General features: G+C 47.7%; 1 protein-coding gene across 1 annotated transcript in view; it reads right to left on the bottom strand.

Moving 5' to 3' along the window:
- Window positions 1-20,000, bottom strand: part of LOC137427132 (matrix metalloproteinase-16) — a 69,244-nt gene that overhangs the window by 9,026 nt on the left and 40,218 nt on the right. The window contains exons 3-7 of the mRNA XM_068116322.2: window positions 18,373-18,521; window positions 18,057-18,182; window positions 13,676-13,980; window positions 11,483-11,644; window positions 11,177-11,376 (exon numbers count right to left, since the gene is read on the bottom strand). Of these exons, the coding sequence (XP_067972423.1) occupies window positions 11,177-11,376; window positions 11,483-11,644; window positions 13,676-13,980; window positions 18,057-18,182; window positions 18,373-18,521 (942 nt within the window). The remainder of the gene's footprint in view (window positions 1-11,176; window positions 11,377-11,482; window positions 11,645-13,675; window positions 13,981-18,056; window positions 18,183-18,372; window positions 18,522-20,000) is intronic.

Raw genomic sequence — 20,000 nt, 5'->3', positions numbered from 1 at the left:
CCGGACTCGAGTGGACCGGAGTCGGATCCCATCGCCTGGACCATCTGCTTGGACCCTTCCCCTCCTACCACTACCCTCCCGTGTAAGTCTGTCTGTTTGTCCTGGGGTTAAGTAAGACTGTATAGATAAGCTTGCCCTGTGTCCTTTTGTTTCTCCTTTCTTGTACATGCTTTCGTTTCCTCTTCTTTGGGTCTTGTAAATAATTAATAAACCCACTCTTTGTTCTTCCCTTACTCTGGTTTCCTCTTATTCGATCACCTCCGTCTTTCCTTCCAATTGAGTACCTGTGGCACGATTTCGGAACCGCTCAGGATCGGGTTTAGTTTTATTGTTAACGGCTCGGGCCGCGGATTGCTAAACCGCTCGGCAATTCCCATCTTGTCCGTGGTCCGAGCGGGAGTTATCTCCCTGCTTTGCGGTCGGATTGGCGGTCAGGTATTTGGGACTCCATTGACCAATCACCCTGGCCAATCTCGACCGGAAAGGAGCGTTATAATTTCCAGGATTGGGGGGCGGCCAGCTTAAAAGACAAGGGGATTAACCCCCGCTTGGTAAGGGGAGCGCCGACCCCCGAATCCGCAACAATATATATAAACACAAGTTCAAAACACACCTGGTCACAAGTGTGCCGTACTGACCGGATCCTCAGTCGAGGGCCTCAGCATCATCCCGTTTCGGCCCATCAACCTCGATACGGTCAGCTAAGGTGGGCCAGCAGGGGCACATACACATCCACATGCAGCAACTGCACCTGGATGCGTACGTACCCCCACCCCCAGCCAGTGCGAACAACAACAACAACAACAACACCTCCACATCCAGAATCCACAGCACCAAACAAACATGGTGGAACACTCAAACACCCACCTTTATACCCTTCACCACTCACCAATAAAACACATCAGATCATTCATACACACACACATACACACCCATACACACACAACACCAACCAACCAATCACCTACCCTTACATCATACACCACCCAACACACAAAAACACACTCATGCAAAAATTAATTCATGCAAAAACACACACCCTCACCCACTCACTCATATACACAAAATAATAAATAATAATGGTAACAAAAAAACAAAACAAAAAAAAACACAACCAACCTACACCGTTCGACGTGCCTCCATAAACTTCCTCCATATCCAAAATGAGCCTTTCAAGGCAACCTGGGCCACCTTGTCACACATCCTCCTTCTTTCTGTCCCACACACTCCCAGCCTAGCAAGAAATGCAGAAAAGGAATTGCCAATATACCCTCTACACCCCACCTCAAATGGCTGACACGAAACTCGCCAACCCTTCTCCCGGCACTCTGCCTCCAGCTCACTGTACTTTCCTCTCTTCCTCTCGTGCACCTCCTCCATGTTCTCTTCCCAAGGTACCGACAATTCCCCTAAGATGACCTGTTTTGTTGCACCTGACCAAATGACAATGTCAGGCCGCAACCTTGTCACACAGATCTCCTCTGGGAATACCAATTGTGGCTTTAGGTCTGCCACCACCTGCCAATCACAAGCATCTGACAGCCCTCTTGCTCATCACCTCCTCCTCTTCCCACCTCTTACCACTTGGCCCTCTTTGACAAACCACACCTCTCTCCCATCAGTCTCCTTCTCCACTCTTCTCTCTTTCGATCTCAGCACCTCTTGTTGCACCATCTGCACCACCACCGCCAGCACCTGATCATGTCGCCACCTGCATCTTCCTGCTGCCAATGCTACTGAGCATGCACTCAGTGCATGCTGCACCGTTCCCACACCTCCACACAAATAACATCTCTCCTCCTGCAACAACCCCCACAATCTCAAGTTTACTGGTGACGGAAGCACATCATACTGTTGTGGATCTCAAAACGTCGGCCTTCCCCTTACCAAGGGGGGATGAATCCTCTTGTCTTTTATCTAGCCGACGTGATCCGGGGCTATCACGTTCCTTCCGGTCAGCGCTGAATAGGGTGGTAGGTCGAATTAGTCCTAGTACCTAATACCAGCGCCTCCCAGGAAGCAAGGAAATAACCCCACCCGAACCACGGTTTTAGTGGACACGCCGAGCGATAGCGAGCCGCGATTCGGGCCGTTAACAGGAACTAACCCGATTGGAGCGGTTCCTAATCGTGCCACGTTTACCCAATGGAGAAATCACTAAAACGGTCGAATTAAGAGGAAACAGGAAGAACAAGTAATTTATGAGACTTTGTACAATGAAGGAGAAGGAGCAGCAATGTACAGTGAAGAAGAAGAAGCAGATACACAGGGCAGCCTTATAACAGTCTTAACTTATCCCTGGACACGGGCCTGTTCACACTCAGACTCAGACTCACACGGGGGTTGTAGATGGTCGGGTTGAGGGTCCACAGATGGCGTCCACAGCTCGCTCCGGTCCCCGACTCGTACCACGAAGGAGATGGTAGACGGCAGGCAAGCTCTCCGCGTGTCGTTGGCGCGGATCGGACAATTATATGGGAAAGGTGAGCTAGGCTGGGCGGTTATTCCATGGCTCACGGCCGCGTACGTAATAAACGAACCGGCTAGGCGGTTATACTGGCGGTCTCAGCAAGCCCAAAGCCAAACCCCCAACAAGTTCTTGCAATCAATGCCAAACGTGACAATCCTTTCACAAAGCGCTTATACTCTCCAGTCCTTGGTAATGCGCGAATATCCTCAAGTGCTCAAAAACCGCATAAGTCCTTTTATCACGCTCTCCACTTGCGAGTCCTTTTGATCAACGATCGCAGTTGCGTCAGTCCTCTTCATGCGAGCGAGCTCAGTCCTGTGGAAGGGCTTTGTGCTCGTGGTTATATAACGCCGCTTAGCGAACCCTCTCGAATGTCCCAGCCACGTTCTCACCACGCCCCTTAAGCCATGCCCACAGAGCCCTGGTTGGTTGTTGGGGTCTTACCAGCTCCGCCCTTGATGTCTGCTTGAAGTGACCACACCCCCACCCTTGCGCTCCGCCCCTTTTCCAGGCCTCACCTCGTGGCATTTGGCTGGTTTCAGCCTCCTAATGCGAGGGGCAATGGGGTGCAGACTGGATGGGCGCAATGGGGAATGGGGTGCAGACTGGATGGTGTGCAATGGGGTCGATTGGAGGGAGGGCTGCAAAATGAACGGGGCCTACTCTTATTTATTTCTTTTACACAACGCAGGTATCACTATTGGAAATGGCCTTATCTCACATATACTAAGAAATAACTAACGTTCTAAGGTGACCTACGTGTTGCATGTGGACTAACTATGGGGGCAGAACCTTTAACCGTTATTAATCAAATATGTACACTTTCTCAGAACCGCAACACTACGTTGCCTGCAACAGGAAATTCAACAATCTTGGCTCCATCCTCCAAATCTCTTGCCACTTCAATATCCTCACCCGCACACCTTCCCACTTAGTCCAAGCACCTTGCTGTGCCTGACCGACTGCTTTCACATATATCCCCTCCTCTTCCTTTCTTCTCACCTCCCTCTCAACCATCTTCCTCCTCTCTTTCACACATGCCTTTCCCCATCGCTCATGCTTCATCCACCCCAAGCCATGCTTCCCATGCTGTACAATCCCCATGACCTCCTCCTGTTGCAACTGCTCCTCCATCTCGTCCACCTCTGCTCTTGCATTCCACTTCCGACTTCCCTTCTTCTCTGGGAGAGCATTCTTTACCACTGCATCACCTGAATCCCGCAACATCATGAACTCCCGCACCCTCACCACCTTCAACTCCTCGGTTAATGATGTCAAGGGAAACTGGAGTTTTCCACCCTGACCATAAAAGGCAATGTTCGTCAAACAGCGTGGCACTCCCAACCACCTCCTCACAAACCCACTCACCACAACCTCCATCCTCTCTACATGCCAAATTGCAATATCATACATCATCAATGGCCACAATACTCGTGGCATCAACCCAAACTTCAAACACCATACCTTCAATTTACCTGGCAAACCACATCCATCAATCCTCTTCAAACCTCTCAAAAGCTTGTTTCTGACCTCCTCCACTCTTCCCACATCATTCAACTCCACTGTATACCATCTTCCCAAACTCTTCACAGGGGCCTCTACCAATGATGGAACCACCTCCCCTCCCAGCTCAAACCTGTGCATGTTATCCACCACTCCTCGTCTCACTACCACACTCCTCGACTTTCTTGCTTTAAAATCCCATTCTTGCCCACCGCATCAACCTTTCCAGTTGTCCCAGTACCTCTACTGCTGCATCAGCGGACTATTGGACAACTGTCAGGTCATCCATGAAAGCAAACATTGCTGGCAACCTCTGACCAGGGGCTAGCTCCACTTCTTTCCCATGTCCACTCACCGCACGTATCAACAACTCCATAACCAGCACAAACAAAATCGGGGAGATGGTACATCCCATCGGGATCCCCACTTCAAACTTCTGCCACTCTGTTACATAGGACTGTGTCGCAAACCGCATGCAAAACTGATCATAATATGCCATCAAAAAATCCCTAAATCTCCGTGGCACCCAAAAGAAATCCATGGCATACCTGATCAAGGCATGCGGCACTGACCCATATGCATTCTCCAAATCCAGCCATACCACCGCCACATCCTTCCTTTGCCTCTTTGCCTCCTGTAACACTTGCCAGACCATTGCCGAGTGTTCAATGCATCCTGGTGATCCTGGTATTCCTGCCTTCTGCACAGAACAATCCACAAAACCATTCCCTCTGATGAAGCCTGAGAGCCGTGCCGCAAAGACACTCATCAATATCTTCCCATCTACATCGAGCAATGATATTGGTCTAAACTGCTCCAGTGTCACAGCCTCCTCCTGCTTTGGAATATAAACTCCTTCCGCCCTAGTCCATTGACTGGGCACCACTCCTTGCCTCCATACCACCTTCAGAGCCTTCCACAGATACTGCCTGATGCCTTCACAACTCTTAAACACCTTGTATGGCACTCCACTTGGTCCTGGAGCCGATGCCACCCGTGCCTTCCTCAAAACTGCCTCAATCTCAGACATCTTTGGCTCTGACAAATCAAATGGAACACCTGGCTCTGTCGGTCTCACCAATCCTTCGATGTCCTCCACCACTTCGTTCCTCCTTGTGTCTGCATACGTGACACGCAGGTGACCTTCCAACTCTTCCTTTGGTACCTTCAGTACACCACCTCGAGACGGCTCCAACAGATCTTTCATAAACTGAAAAGGCTTCTCAAAGAACCTCTTTCTCTTCCTCTGCCTCTCCGTTCTTCGCCTCTTCATCCTTTCCACTCTCTTCAACTTCACCACCTCATCCTCACCTGCTTCGTCAACACCTCAAGCCCATTCCTCTCCCCTTCCACTGCCCTCTTCCATCTTCCATTCAAACTCCTCAACTCCATTCTCAACTCATGGATCTCCCTCTGCCTCCTGCTCAAACATGCCTCCTTCTCACCCCTCTCTACACACTCGTTCACTCCAAACGTGACACACATGCATACTCAAACACAATCTCATTCATCTTTCTCAATCTATCTTCCACCCTTCCTTTCAACCTATGAAGCGCCCCACACATCACTCCATCCATTCTCTCCCATACTTCCCTTTCTCCCATACCTGGCCATTTCACTCTCCTCCTCACATCCTTTCCCTGCTGAAGTACAACCCCAGGACATACAACACTGTGGTTTGCTACCTGGCTGTTTCTCCCGGCCGTCTTACGTGTCCCCTTTTCAAAGGCACTGCGTTGCTGTACCTCCTCCTCACCCACCTTACGCACACACCCCATTCGGCTCTGATGGACATGCAATCCTCTCACCGACTCAATTATTAAGCGCCTTTGGGCTTCTTGAAAAGCGCTATATAAAATAAATGTGTTATTATTATTATTACTTTACCCTGTGTGCGTGTTTGTGTCCGTGTGGAGGTACCTCAATTTAGCATTTTACTTCAGCATTTATTTTCTTTATTTTCATTCTGCACCTCATTTTATTATAAATAATTAATGTTACATTTTCGTTTTTCGTGTTCTTGGTTGTGTTCGTGAAGTTAAACGCTTCGTGTTTCTTCCAACCCACTCGCGTCATAACCGCCATATTCGGAGATGGCCTCGAGAGTTATAGCTGGTTCGGTTCATCTGTCCAAGGCTGGTGATAACTAGCTGCGGACGTGACGCCGGACCCTCGACCATATAACGTATGTAGTATATGTAGTATATGTAGTATATATATGTAATATGTCTAAGTGCACCATCCCTCGGGTTGATGGATCTCATGTCGGCTGTCCCCTCCGCAAGTATTGTATAGGGGATGTGAAAGATCTTTCAGTATCTTTCAATGAAGAGTAGGCATGTTATTGGAGGCAAGCTGAAAGATAAGTTTAACACCATGCCTGAAAATAAATTTATGGAACAAATTGGTCGAAGACTTCAGCCGACCGCACTAGAAGGTTGGAATAATTGGGATGGTTAACGTAGTAGTCGTGATTAGCCTGTTATTTTTTTTTTTTTTTTTTTGTATACAAGATCGAGGCTCGTGAAAGAGCGAACATTAATCACACAGAAAGACAAACAGACACACAAAACAAATAACATCGGGAGCGGTAGACAAGATGGGGAGAGAGGGGGAAGGACACAAACACAACATTTGAGAGCAGGGACCGAGAGACATGGAGACATCGAGAGAACTGTGGGAGGGAGAGGGCTTTGGGGGGGAGGCATGGGAAGGGGGGGGGGGGGGGGTGGGAGAGGTATAAAACATATGGACACTGCCAAGACTTCCAGGAAAGAAGTTGGAATTTCAAACAAGGTGGATCTGGGGTGAATTAGTGGGGGTAGAAAAGATCAAGGTTTTGGATGGGGGAAGATAAGAGATGGTGGTGAACAGCTGTTTTGAAGACCTGGAGGGAGGAGTGTGATTGAAGTGAGTGTGGGAGTTTGTTCCAGAGGTGGGAGAAAAGAGGAATGAAAGAGTGAAGGTGAGCAGAGAGCCGAGATTTCGGCAGTTTCACCATCAGAGGCTTGCTGGCAGATCTTGTGCGACCTGTAGGAATATTTGGGGGACAGAGCACAGAGAGAGCTGGGGGAGCAAGGCCGGAGAGGAGTCGGTAGAAGACAGAAAGACCACCTACCTGCCTGCGGTGAGTGAGTGAAAGGCCCTCAGAGATAGCTTCATCGCGGGAGATTCCAATGATTCTGAAAGCTTTGGATTCAACAGCGTGAAGCCGAGCCAGGTGTGAGGCAGGAGCACCATTCCATAGGGGAGAACAGTATTTAATCCTAACATTAAATTTCCAGAGATGTGACGTCATCCTGCGGGCTAGCAGAGCAAGGATGTCGTGAAGGGGAAATTTTTGTGTCGGTTCATACCACGGGAAAAAGCAACGGGATTGATGGGCAATGGTTATGGCCTCCAAAAAGCAATGGTTATGATCACCCTGTCAGCAAGATTTTCTTATCGACACTTACTTGGACTGACCTAAAGCTCATTTGTGAGGTGTACAATACAGTGGCTCAACTACCAGAAGGAACGTCTGCTGCAAGGATCATGCATGTGGGAAAGAGAAAGGGGACCGCCTGGACTAGAACTGCAATCGTGAATCCACCATCGGCCCCAAGTTCGAACAAAAGGATCCATTTCCCTGTATCCGGCCTGCGTGTGACTATCGCTCAAGTGCGTTTGTAATCAATTCCATGCATCGTCAGGTTTTGTGCATTGACATTCAAGATCGATGGGAAAAAAGCAAACATCTCCATAGCCGGAGAAAATTAACGGGACATCAGGGCAGCAGGGATGCTCGGTTCGTGTCCTGGGTTAAAGTCTCGGAATGCCTTGCGGAGGACGCGGTCCTCTTCCAAAATGACACAAAGCCGGCTATTCGTTCTGCCTGTTCCTGTGCGCTTCAAACCTTTGGATCTCTCCAGGTCTTTTAAACAGCTGTCCACCACCATCTCTTATCTTCCCCCATCCAAAACCTTGATCTTTTCTACCCCCGTTAATTCACCCCAGATCCACTTTTTCGAAATACCGACTTCTTTCCTGGAAGTCCTAGCTGTGTCCATGTGTTGTTTTACCTCTCCCACCCATTCCCTTTCCTCTCCCACCCCTTCCTTCCTCCTCCCCAAGCCCTATCCCTCCCACAGATCTCCCGATGTCCCTGCTCTCCATCTTGCTCTCCCGCTCCCTTTATCATATGTTTTATGTGTCAGTTTGTCTTTTTTGTGATCAATGAAGGACTGCATTGGGTTTCAGAGAAATCAGTTGGTAAATAAGGGACAGTAGGGAGACAGTAGTAGATAGTAGTAGACAGTAGACAGTCGGGTAAATAAGGGACAGTAGGGAGACAGTAGACAGTAGACAGTAGGGTAAATAAGGGACAGTAGTCTTACACGAGCCTCGACCCTTGTATAAAAATAAAAAAAATAAAAATGTCCTTGACCTAGCTTGACCTTGAATCTCCTAGCTGAGGCACCTGTTATTTAGCGAGGATTTGCCATGGATTACACATTAACCATCACGTTTGCAAACATGAAACCCACTGCTGACGCCACATCAGAAAAGCAAACGAGGAGTTTGTGTTGAAGCCATAAGCAAACATTCAAAATAATCGACCGATCCCTCAACGAGTAAAACCACTCATGAGATCGGACAACGCTGATACAAACAGGCAGCGCGGGCCTCGATTACGGATGGCCAGGCCGTGGTTTATAGACTTCACTTTCACAAGCTTACCGCTCAATTGATTCCGAGGGCCTTCACATAGGCCCGGCATACAACTTGCCACAGTCACGATGCACCTTCAACTCCCAATGGAGCAGCGACTACTCGCATCGGGTCAGAAACACGAGGCTGTGCTTGGCTCTCGTTTCTCACATTTTGATATTGCGCACTTTTCATGAGCAAGCCTGGTGTTGGCTTAGCGGTTCGGGTGCCGGCTTGGGATCCTAGGATCCTGGGTTCGAATCCCGGTCAATCACCGAATTAACGCCAGGGGGGTTGACTCAGCCTGTCATACTTCCGAGGTCCGCAAATTGAGTACCAGTTCACTGGTAATTCCCCGTGTGGCGCAAGAGGCGACTAACAGGGTTGGTGGCAGGAAGAGCCATCCGGCCATACAACATTGCTTCAAAAAGGGGACCAGGTGCCCAAAAAAGGCCAACCCCTGCTCTGCAGGGAAAAATGGCCTCTAAATGTGGTTCTTTTCTTTTTTGCACTTTTCATTAGCAGCGATTATAAAATTCAGCGTCACACAATCAATTCGCGTCGTTCTTTGCAAAAAACACGAGATGCTGCATTTTTACATCTCAAATCCCATTTCCCCATTAAGTTGAGGCGGGTGGAAAACAGACCACGTACTCTTGGTCCGAATCTATCATGAACCGGCTGACCAGGCCCGACGTCCGACCAAAGCCGGTAGGAATTTGGAACTTGGTGCTACCTCTGCAGAATCCTGTTGGAACAATAGAACAAAAGAAGAATCCAATCACTGCTTTAAGATTCGAGGATGATGTCGTATTGTCGTACGGGCCTCCTACAACTTGCCGATAGGGCTGCAAATTGACAACGTCTATTACAGGAATTGTGAGAATGTTGGAAGACTGAATTTTTATCGGTACAATTTTGGAAAAACTACTTCGATCCTCAAATCTAGCGTGATGATGCAACACACACACCACCAAGGTAAGTGAATCTACATATGACGTATGTAAAAAGGGCGGGTTTTGCTTGACCCATCCTGGGTTCTTCATCCTTTCGCTTTCACAATCTAAACAATTCTCACCTCTCACCCAACAACTCCACCTTAAAATGTCGAGTCGAGAGCAGTCAAAATAAATAAATAAATAAATAAACAAGAAGACGCCATGCAGGGTACGATACTTGCAAAATCCACCCCTTCCCAAAACAAAAAGTTGCCATGGATACATCAAATTGACCATTTCATTGAGATTATAATTGACGATCTCAATCAAAGCTCGGGTCAATCGGATGAAAATTGATGATTTTTCTGAAGAAAATTGGTGATATTAGAAGTTTGACATTGAGTTGACCTTTGACCTCAAAAATAGTTGGTTTCCCAATTCAGTGATGCACGATGCAATTGCTACTGAATCTTCAAGTTATTCGGATGAAAATTGATGATTTTTCAGATGAAAATTGATGGTTTTAGAAGTTTGATCTTGGTGATCTTTGACCTTTTGACATTAAAATAGTTGCATAGTGCCTCACTGAATTGGGAAAGAAACTGCTGTTTAATTATCAAGTTCTTATGCTTATCATTAGATGCATAACGTTCGTAGCGAGGTGTGGATATATGGATTGACATCGGATGGCATGGGATTTGGGATTTAGGAACTCCGGAGTTTTTTCATTAGGAATATATGCGATTTGTTTTGGGGGGCCTTTAGAACTAACGGAGGCTCGGATTTTAATTCTGATTTTGATTGATTGATTGATTTTGAATTGAATTGAATTGAATTGAAATTGAAAAATAGAAAAATTGAAAATTTGAAATTTGAAAATTTCTTTGAAAATTTGAAATTTAAAAAAAAAAAAAAAAATTTGAAAAAAAATTTGAAAAAAATTTGAAATTGAAAAATTGAATTCTCCTTGATTTTAATTCTGATTTTCGCTCTTTCACGAGCCTCGATCTTGTATACAAAAAAAAAAAATCGGATGAAAATGGACGATTTTTCAGATGAAAATGGATGATTTTAGAAGTTTGACCTTGAGTTCACATTTGACCTCAGAAATAGTTTGTTTCCCAATTTAGTGACTCGGTATGCAAATGTCGTTTAATTTTAAAGCCAATCGGATGAAGAATGGCAATTTTAGAAATTCGACCTCAAGATGACCTTTGACCTCAAAATCAATAGGCTTCTCAATTGTGACCGACTCTACTGTTTGGTGAAGTTTTGTGAAGATCGGTTTAAAATTGCGACCTGTAGACGATTGACAGACAAACAGAGAAAAACGCACAAGACCAACCAATATACTTTAAAAGTCTTCGATTTTGCAAGTAACATATAAAGCAGAATAGAATGCCAAACCTATCTCTGAGAATGTAGTAGAAAATGAATGTTTGGAAAGGTTAGGGAGTCTGCAAGGCCAACGAAAATACAGTTAAAGGTGATATGGCTTGTCGTTAAAAAAAAAAGAAAAAAAAAAGGTAAAAGGAACTTGGTCTCTGTTGCAACTGTTATCGCTGTATCATCACACCTTGAATACAAACATTTCTCCACGTAGAACAGCCAGGGTGTCAAAGTTCCCTTCGCAGATATCTGGAGGCTTTCCTGGCCGGCTCCTGGGCTCGAGGGGTTCCCGGTTCCCAGGAGCCGCTCCTTTTGTCGGGATGTACACCTTTGGTGGTGCCAGGGTCGGTAACATTCTCGTTGGCGCGGGATCACTGTTTGGGAGACCTGGAACCCAGAAGCCATGCAGGATGTGCTCTATAAAAATGAAAACCACTTCAATGTATATCGTCTAAGGAAAGGCCCGGCAGATGTAGAGTGATGCGGTGCGTACCGTAGATCTGCTGAATACCCAGGCGGTCGTCGTATGGGAGTAGAAAATTGTCCGTGTCCATGTGCTGGTAGAAAGGGGCCATAATGGCCGTTGGGTCATTGGAATGCTCCAGACCCAGCGAGTGGCCCAATTCGTGCACGGCCACCAGAAAGAGGTCGTTTCCTATGGCGCAAGGTATGCATGGGTCACCCTGATCTTCCAAGTCATTATTACAGCACTCAAAGCATGGAGTATCCAGCATGGTTTATGAGGAAAATCGGACAACATTCACAGCATGGAAAATGGAGGCATCAAGCATCTGGCACATTCCGAGAGACAAATCACAACAGGTATTACACAAAGACAGCTAAAGGAGGAACAATAAGGATAAGGAGGGTTCGTCAGAGCAAGAATGGTGGAATGGTGTGGAAGGTTTGAGGTGAGTGCGAGTGTGTGTGAGAAAAGTGCAAGACGGTGATTAAATGAGTCATTGGGTGCAACATCGGTAGGATGAAACAGTATGGAGTAAATGGGAAAGCAACGATAGATGGACACAGACACAAACTCTGATCTTTCCCTTCTGTTTCGTGTCTCATTGTCCGCCTGCACACCGTGTTCGACACAATAAACCTCTCCGTATAAAGTACAAAGCATTCTTGCACAGGCCTCCTTCGCCTTACAAAAACAGACAAGACTACGGAAAAGATAAAAGTCAACCGAAGCGGAAGAATAAAAAGCAGCCATCGAAAAGGACAGCCAGAACCCCCGTGGCCTTATCGGAAGAACACGAGATGGATGTTGATGCTCGTCTAGCTGCTCGTCTACGGGCACTCATATTGTGGCGTGCACGACCCCGGTCTACCAGCTCATCTACGGGGGCTCATATTGTGGCGTGCACGACCCCGGTCTACCAGCTCATCTACGGGTGCTCATATTGTGGCGTGCACGACCCCGGTCTACCAGCTCATCTACGGGCGCTCATATTGTGGCGTGCACGACCCCGGTCTACCAGCTCATCTACGGGGGCTCATATTGTGGCGTGCACGACCCCGGTCTACCAGCTCATCTACGGGTGCTCATATTGTGGCGTGCACGACCCCGGTCTACCAGCTCATCTACGGGCGCTCATATTGTGGCGTGCATGGCCACGATAAGTTCGGCACAAAAGAGAAGTCCAGATTGCGGGATCCACTTTGGCTCCTCCTTATCTTCGAAAACCTCCAGGGTGTCTGGACTGAAGCGGACCACCATCCCACCAAACCTCATTAGAGGGGTTTAACCACTTGTTTGGATGCACTTAACGGAGGCGCTCGCCCTGTCTGCACAATGACTCGTTGGAATGGATACACAATTCACCTTGTGTACCCTATCGTGAATTGTAAGTTAGCGAATAGGGTGGAGTTTATGCACCTCCACTTGGATGTTATTGCCTTTGGTAATCCAAATTGAGAACCCTCAACCAATCAGTGCATCTCTTGTGCTTGTCGTCATTGTTACCTCCGCCACCAAAGGTGGATGGAGGTTATGTTTTCACCCCTGTCTGTTTGTCCATTTGTTTGTTTGTTTGTTTGTTTGTGAAAAAAAATCTCAAAAAGTTGTGGACGGATTCAGACGAAATTTGGCAGAGATGTAGCATATGTCACAAGGACGAAATGATTAGATTTTGGTGAAGATCCGGATTCGGCTACTATAATTTGTTTAAGTGATTCTTCACCATTGGGAGATACGGCCAAAAACGATACATAGCAGGATATCTCAAAAGGTTGTGGACGGATTTGGACGAAACTTGGTGGACCGATTGGGTGTCTGACAAGGACAAATAGCTTCGATTCGATTTTGGTGAAGATCTGAATATGGATTCGGATATGAAAATTATTTAATTTTTTTAAGTGATTCTTCACCATTGAGTGATATGGCCAACCAGGTGGAGGTATGCTCTCGACCGAGTGCTATTCTAGTTGTTGTTGTTTTACACTGATCTAAGGCTCATTGTGTGAAGCTTGTACAGACATCACATGCAGGACAAGGACAAACCAATACAGTGTCCGGGATTTGATAATGGTGTCCGAGCATCAGGAGTCACGTGCTCATATGGGAGCAACATCAGGTCAACCCATAAACATTCTTCCCTTCTGTCCCACCAATGCATCATTTCCTTAATCATTTTCTGCACCACACCTCATATGCATTAATCCAACCCTTCCCAGACGTTACCCTCAAGGCGAGCAGACATGAGAGTCCACGGCTCATCCGCGTCGAAGTGCATGTCCCCTCCGATCCCGGGCCCGGGGAAGTACGCGTGCGCCAGAAACCCGCCCTCGCCGTCGAATGGGGAGCCGTCGCCGTGAAACCGGGATGCGAAGAAGACCAGGATGTCGGCGTTGGGATGATGAGTGGACGACGACGACGACGGGATCTCCAAGAAGGCCAGAGGTGCCGCTTCCTCCCACACGGCGAAGGCATGGCGGATTGCGTTTCTCGTGGCCGCTCGACCGAGTTTGGGAGTAAAGTTCTGAATGCTGAAAATACGCAACAAGTAGAAAAACACGTACTAAGCGTATCATAATTTATTACAAACTAACGTTCGATAATAAAGGGGAATGTTCGATAAATAAAGGGGAACGCTCGATAAATAAAGGGGAACGTTCGATAAATAAAGGGGAACGCTCGATAAATAAAGGGGAACGTTCGATAAATAAAGGGGACGTTCGATAAATAAAGGGGAACGTTCGATAAATAAAGGGGAACGTTCGATAAATAAAGGGGAACGTTCGATAAATAAAGGGGAACGTTCGATAAATAAAGGGGAACGTTCGATAAATAAAGGGGAACGTTCGATAAATAAAGGGGAACGTTCGATAAATAAAGGGGAACGTTCGATAAATAAAGGGGAACGTTCGATAAATAAAGGGGAACGTGTGTAGAAAACAAACCCAACTTTACTAAAACGACACAATTTGGTTGATCAGGAAATAGTAAAAGAAAAGAATAAAGCTTAAACGCTCGGATCATTGCCACAAAAAACAATATTATTTTACGACGTACGGTTTCAAAAGCTCATGAAAATGTAATGAACTTCTCACCGTCTCTCTGCCTTTCCCCTCCCCCCCCCCCCTCTCCTCTCCTCTCCTCTCTCTCCCTCTCGGCTCATTTGGCCTCACCAAAGTATGTTTAGAACTCAAAGAGGGAGCTAGCAAGCGAGGGTTCTGAGCAATGGCTTTGCATCCGTGATCCATTCGATGTGCTCTCAGGAGAGAGTTCCAAACACGAATTTTCATTCATTCAAAACATCCAGGGGGTAACTGAACACCAGTTAGCTGTGTAGAAGAGAACGCGTTAGTTGCGGGGACTCAGAACATCTGAGGATGGTACGAACCAGGAATTTCCACTCCACTTTCCCAACTCATGTGCATGGCCGACTTAACCGATAAGATCAAGCTAATTGGGCTGTTTGACCTCTGGACCGCGAGTTCAAATCCCGTATACTGTGTTGGTTTTTCTTTTTTTTGTGTACAAAGTTGAGGCTCATGGAAGAGCAAGAACACAGAACAGAATCTAACACAGAGGGAAGCATGGAAGCCCAACACCTGCAGGGCAGAGGGAGAGGTACACAACAAAGGGAGATAACAGGGTTGAAGGAGAGGGACACAACAAAGGGAGATAACAGGGTAGAGGGAGAGGGACACAACAAAGGGAGATAACAGGATAGAAGGAGAGGGACACAACAAAGGGAGATAACAGGGTAGAGGGAGAGGGACACAACAAAGGGAGATAACAGGGTAGAGGGAGAGGGACACAACAAAGGGAGATAACAGGGTAGAGGGAGAGGGACACAACAAAGGGAGATAACAGGGTAGAGGGAGAGGGACACAACAAAGGGAGATAACAGGGTCGAAGGAGAGGGACACAACAAAGGGAGTTAACAGGGTAGAGGGAGAGGGACACAACAAAGGGAGATAACAGGGTAGAGGGAGAGGGACACAACAAAGGGAGATAACAGGGTAGAGGGAGAGGGACACAACAAAGGGAGATAACAGGGTAGAGGGAGAGGGACACAACAAAGGGAGATAACAGGGTAGAGGGAGAGGGACACAACAAAGGGAGATAACAGGGTAGAGGGAGAGGTACACAACAAAGGGAGATAACAGGGTAGAGGGAGAGGGACACAACAAAGGGAGATAACAGGGTCGAGGGAGAGGGACACAACAAAGGGAGATAACAGGGTAGAGGGAGAGGGACACAACAAAAGGAGATAACAGGGTCGAGGGAGAGGGACACAACAAAGGGAGATAACAGGGTAGAAGGAGAGGGACACAACAAAGGGAGATAACAGGGTAGAGGGAGAGGGACACAACAAAGGGAGATAACAGGTTCGAAGGAGAGGGACACAACAAAGGGAGTTAACAGGGTAGAGGGAGAGGGACACAACAAAGGGAGATAACAGGGTAGAGGGAGAGGGACACAACAAAGGGAGATAACAGGGTAGAGGGAGAGGGACACAACAAAGGGAGATAACAGGGTAGAGGGAGAGGGACACAACAAAGGGAGATAACAGGGTAGAGGGAGAGGGACACAACAAAGGGAGATAACAGGGTAGAGGGAGAGGTACACAACAAAGGGAGATAACAGGGTAGAGGGAGAGGGACACAACAAAGGGAGATAACAGGGTCGAGGGAGAGGGACACAACAAAGGGAGATAACAGGGTAGAGGGAGAGGGACACAACAAAAGGAGATAACAGGGTCGAGGGAGAGGGACACAACAAAGGGAGATAACAGGGTAGAAGGAGAGGGACACAACAAAGGGAGATAACAGGGTAGAGGGAGAGGGACACAACAAAGGGAGATAACAGGTTCGAAGGAGAGGGACACAACAAAGGGAGTTAACAGGGTAGAGGGAGAGGGACACAACAAAGGGAGATAACAGGGTAGAGGGAGAGGGACACAACAAAGGGAGATAACAGGGTAGAGGGAGAGGGACACAACAAAGGGAGATAACAGGGTAGAGGGAGAGGGACACAACAAAAGGAGATAACAGGGTCGAGGGAGAGGGACACAACAAAGGGAGATAATAGGGTAGCGGGAGAGGGACACAACAAAGTGGACATTTTCACGTTTTTCCCCAATGTACATGTAATGTAATTCATGAAAACAACGTGCAGTTGTATGTCCTAATGTCTTGTTATTCCTGTAAAAGTACATTTATATCTTCCAAAGTCTTCAACTACAACTTCATTAACAGCCCCAATTATTTCCACCTCCTTGTGGGGTCGGTCAGGGAACGTCTTTGGCCCAAGTCTTTCATGAACCGGCGGCCCAGGCCTGACGTTCGACAGAAGGTGATTCGGACAGGAATTGTAACTTGCTCATGGTGCTGGCATTCACTCTTTGCGAAAGACATCGTGGGAGCTTTAATGTTCGCCTTGTGATGCTAGTAGATGACGTCTGTCCGAGGTACAGTGTGTACCATGTGATGCAACGCCCTATATGGGAATCACCAATCCAACAGTTTATAGTCGGCTCTGGAATCAAACACAGGCTAGACAGCTCAGACGGAAATATGCATACCTCTTGTCTAGACTATCCTGCCAGCCACACACACGTGCATATACCACTAGTTAAAGTACCTGGTGTCTCCCAGGGGGAGTGGGTGGGGGTGGGGGGGGGAAGAGGTGGGGGGGAGAGACGAGGGGAGAATGGTGGGGGGAGAGGAAAGGGGGTGGGGAGGAATAAGGGGGGAGGAATGGGGGAGGGGAGGGGGAAGGGAGAGGGTAGGGGGGAAAGGAGGTAAGGGGGAGAGGGGATGAGGTAAAGGGTGGGGGGTGGGGAAGGGTTGGGTAGGGAGATGGGGAGGAGTAGGGTGGAGAGGAGTGGCAAAGGGGAAAGGGAGGGGAAGGGGAAAGGGGGAGAGATATACTGTGTATATATATATATTATATATATATGTATATATATATATATATATATATATATGTTTTGGGGGGGGGGGGGGGAGCTTTGACAAGTCCCTCCATTTTAGGGGAGGAAGAAGTGAAGGAGGGCAAATTTACCCGTGTGAAGAGCACTTTAAACTCAGCGTTGCCCATTTAAAAAAAGAGGTTGTAATACCCTCTGTCACCACAACCAGGTGGCGCTGCACATTACACACTTACATAGATAATTTAGGCCCACCCGGCCCACTCGGCCCCCCACACATCGTGTGAGGCCGCGACCACATAGCCTATGTTACTCTCGACACAAAGTTGTATTTGTACACCAAGTTTGGAGTTTGTAACTTCAATGATGTGGCCGTGCATAAGGAACAAAGACAGAAAAACCAGAGAGAGACACACACACACTGGCACATGCAATGGCGCATACACACATCTTCTCTTCTTCTTCTTCCCTTTATAAGGGGTGAGGTTCAATGGCATCAAGCTCCTGCCCTGCCTTGACCACGATACATATATATTGTATATATATATCGTATTGTATGTATATATATATAAAAAATATGTAATATAATTGGCTTCCAGAAGCCGATTGAGGTTTGTAAACAGTGCGACGATGTCTCACGGAAACGACAGATGGACCAAAAACAAATAAACAGAGCCTGACCTGTACGTGATCGGCTTGAATCGCCATTTTTGACCGGTGAGCGCGTATCGTTTCCTTCGACGCACATTCATCTTCAACTCATTTCCAAACTGATCGGGGACCCCGCATCGAGGTTTTTGCATCCACCTGCGATCACCACCGTCGTTATTGCCATCACAGTGCCACACGTTCCCTTCATATTTCAGGAATTCATCGCTCAACTGCAATGGCGGCAACCCTACCGTGGGCACCCCCAACCACGGGCCTACGGGCGTGAGCAGACACTTTTCCTGGCAGTTGAATACAGTATTTTAACAGTCCCACTACCAAGACTCACTGTATGGTCAATGCGTCCAGCTTCCCGGTCACAGGTATCCCGTAGAATTGCTGCATCGAAGAGACGGCGGCGACGATGGAGCGCTGTGGACGAAGAAGCTGCGCTTGCAGGTTGCCAGGTGGAAGGTAGCCGTAGCGCTGCAGCCATGTCTGCCAGGAAGCAAAGAAGTGGAAATGTGGGTGGTGGGTGGGAGGATGGGTGGTGGACAAAAAAAAGAAAGAAAGGAAGAAAAGGAAAGTTAAAGAGAAATCGAAGAGATTGGAAGCAGCCGAGGAAAGCACGAGTCCCGGGAGTAGGTCCGAGCAGTCCTAGATATAGGAACCATGTTCCTGGGATTTCGAAATCTGAGGAATTCACAAAGATGCAATCAGTAGATCTTATTCTATCTCAATTTCCAAATTCAAAATGGAATGCTAGCTGTGAATGTCCGACAGTGAGACTATGCTGACATCTCAATACAATTTGGCTTCCCTATCGATTCTGATTTGACGTGAAGTTTGAGCTGAAGTGAGACTTTAAATCAAATGACCTGGAAAACTTTGAGATGCACAGTGAGAGGGGATTTCATGAAATGCTGTGAGGTGGTGTGAGCAATGGGCGTCATGATGTGAGGATAAGGGTGGTAGTGGTGAAGGCCCCATGACATCAAGTTGAAGAGGTGAAGGAAGCATGCAAGGATAGAATGAGCACGACAGCTGATGAGGAGGGAAATGCAACAAGATTCTGACAAGATCGATAGACGAGTGAGAGGACAAGGAAAGTGCGAAGTGGTGGATAGGGTGAGAGGAGTTGGGGGGCGGGGGCTCAGGGGAGGGGGATAGGTGTCAAAATGGGAAATGGGTAAGGTGCAAAAAAAGGGTCGGTTGGCAAAGAGAGAGGAACTGTTTATAGTGGGGGTTGGGGAGGTGAGGATAAGTGGTAGATAAGGAGGGTGGTGGTGAAAATAGTTGTAAGAGGAGTTGGAGCCTGAAGTTGTGGGGGAAAGATTGCTGTGTGAGAGAGACAGAGGGGTGGGAGAATGGGTAGGGGGTTGGAGGGGAGGAGGGAGTGAAGAGAAGAATAGGCTAGGGGAGAAAAAGAGGATGGGGGGGGGGGGAAGAGGGAAGGGGGTGAGGGGAGAAAACGGGGAAAGCGAAAGAACGAGGGAAAGATGGCAGGAAAGGATGGAAAAGGGCAGGAAAGGAGGGACAAAAATGAGGTAGGGTAGGGGGAAGGAGAAGAGGGTGGGGGGGGGGGGTGGCAGAGGGAGAGAAGAAAAAGGGGGGGGGGGAGAAAAGAGGAGGGAAGGGGGAAAGAGGAGAGGGGAGAGATTGGGGGAGAGTGGGAGAGAGAGAATGAGTGAGACAGAGACAGAGACAGAGACAGAGACAGAAACAGAGACAGAGAGAGAGAAAGAGAAAGAGAAAGAGAAAGAGAAAGAGACAGACAGACAAGAGAGAGAGAGACGAGAGAGACGAGAGAGACGAGAGAGACGAGAGAGACGAGAGAGACGAGAGAGAGAGAGAGAAAAAGAGAGAGCGAGAGAGAGAGACAGAGACAGAGACAGAGACAGAGAGAGAGAGAGAGAGAGACAGACAGACAGACAAGAGAGAGAGAGACAGACAAGAGAGAGAATGAGTGTGTGTGAG

Source organism: Myxine glutinosa, chromosome 5, assembly GCF_964187855.1.
Source record: "Myxine glutinosa chromosome 5, kmMyxGlut1.1, whole genome shotgun sequence".
NCBI classification, from domain to species: Eukaryota; Metazoa; Chordata; class Myxini; order Myxiniformes; family Myxinidae; genus Myxine; species Myxine glutinosa.
This window is presented reverse-complemented; position numbering and strand designations above follow the sequence as displayed.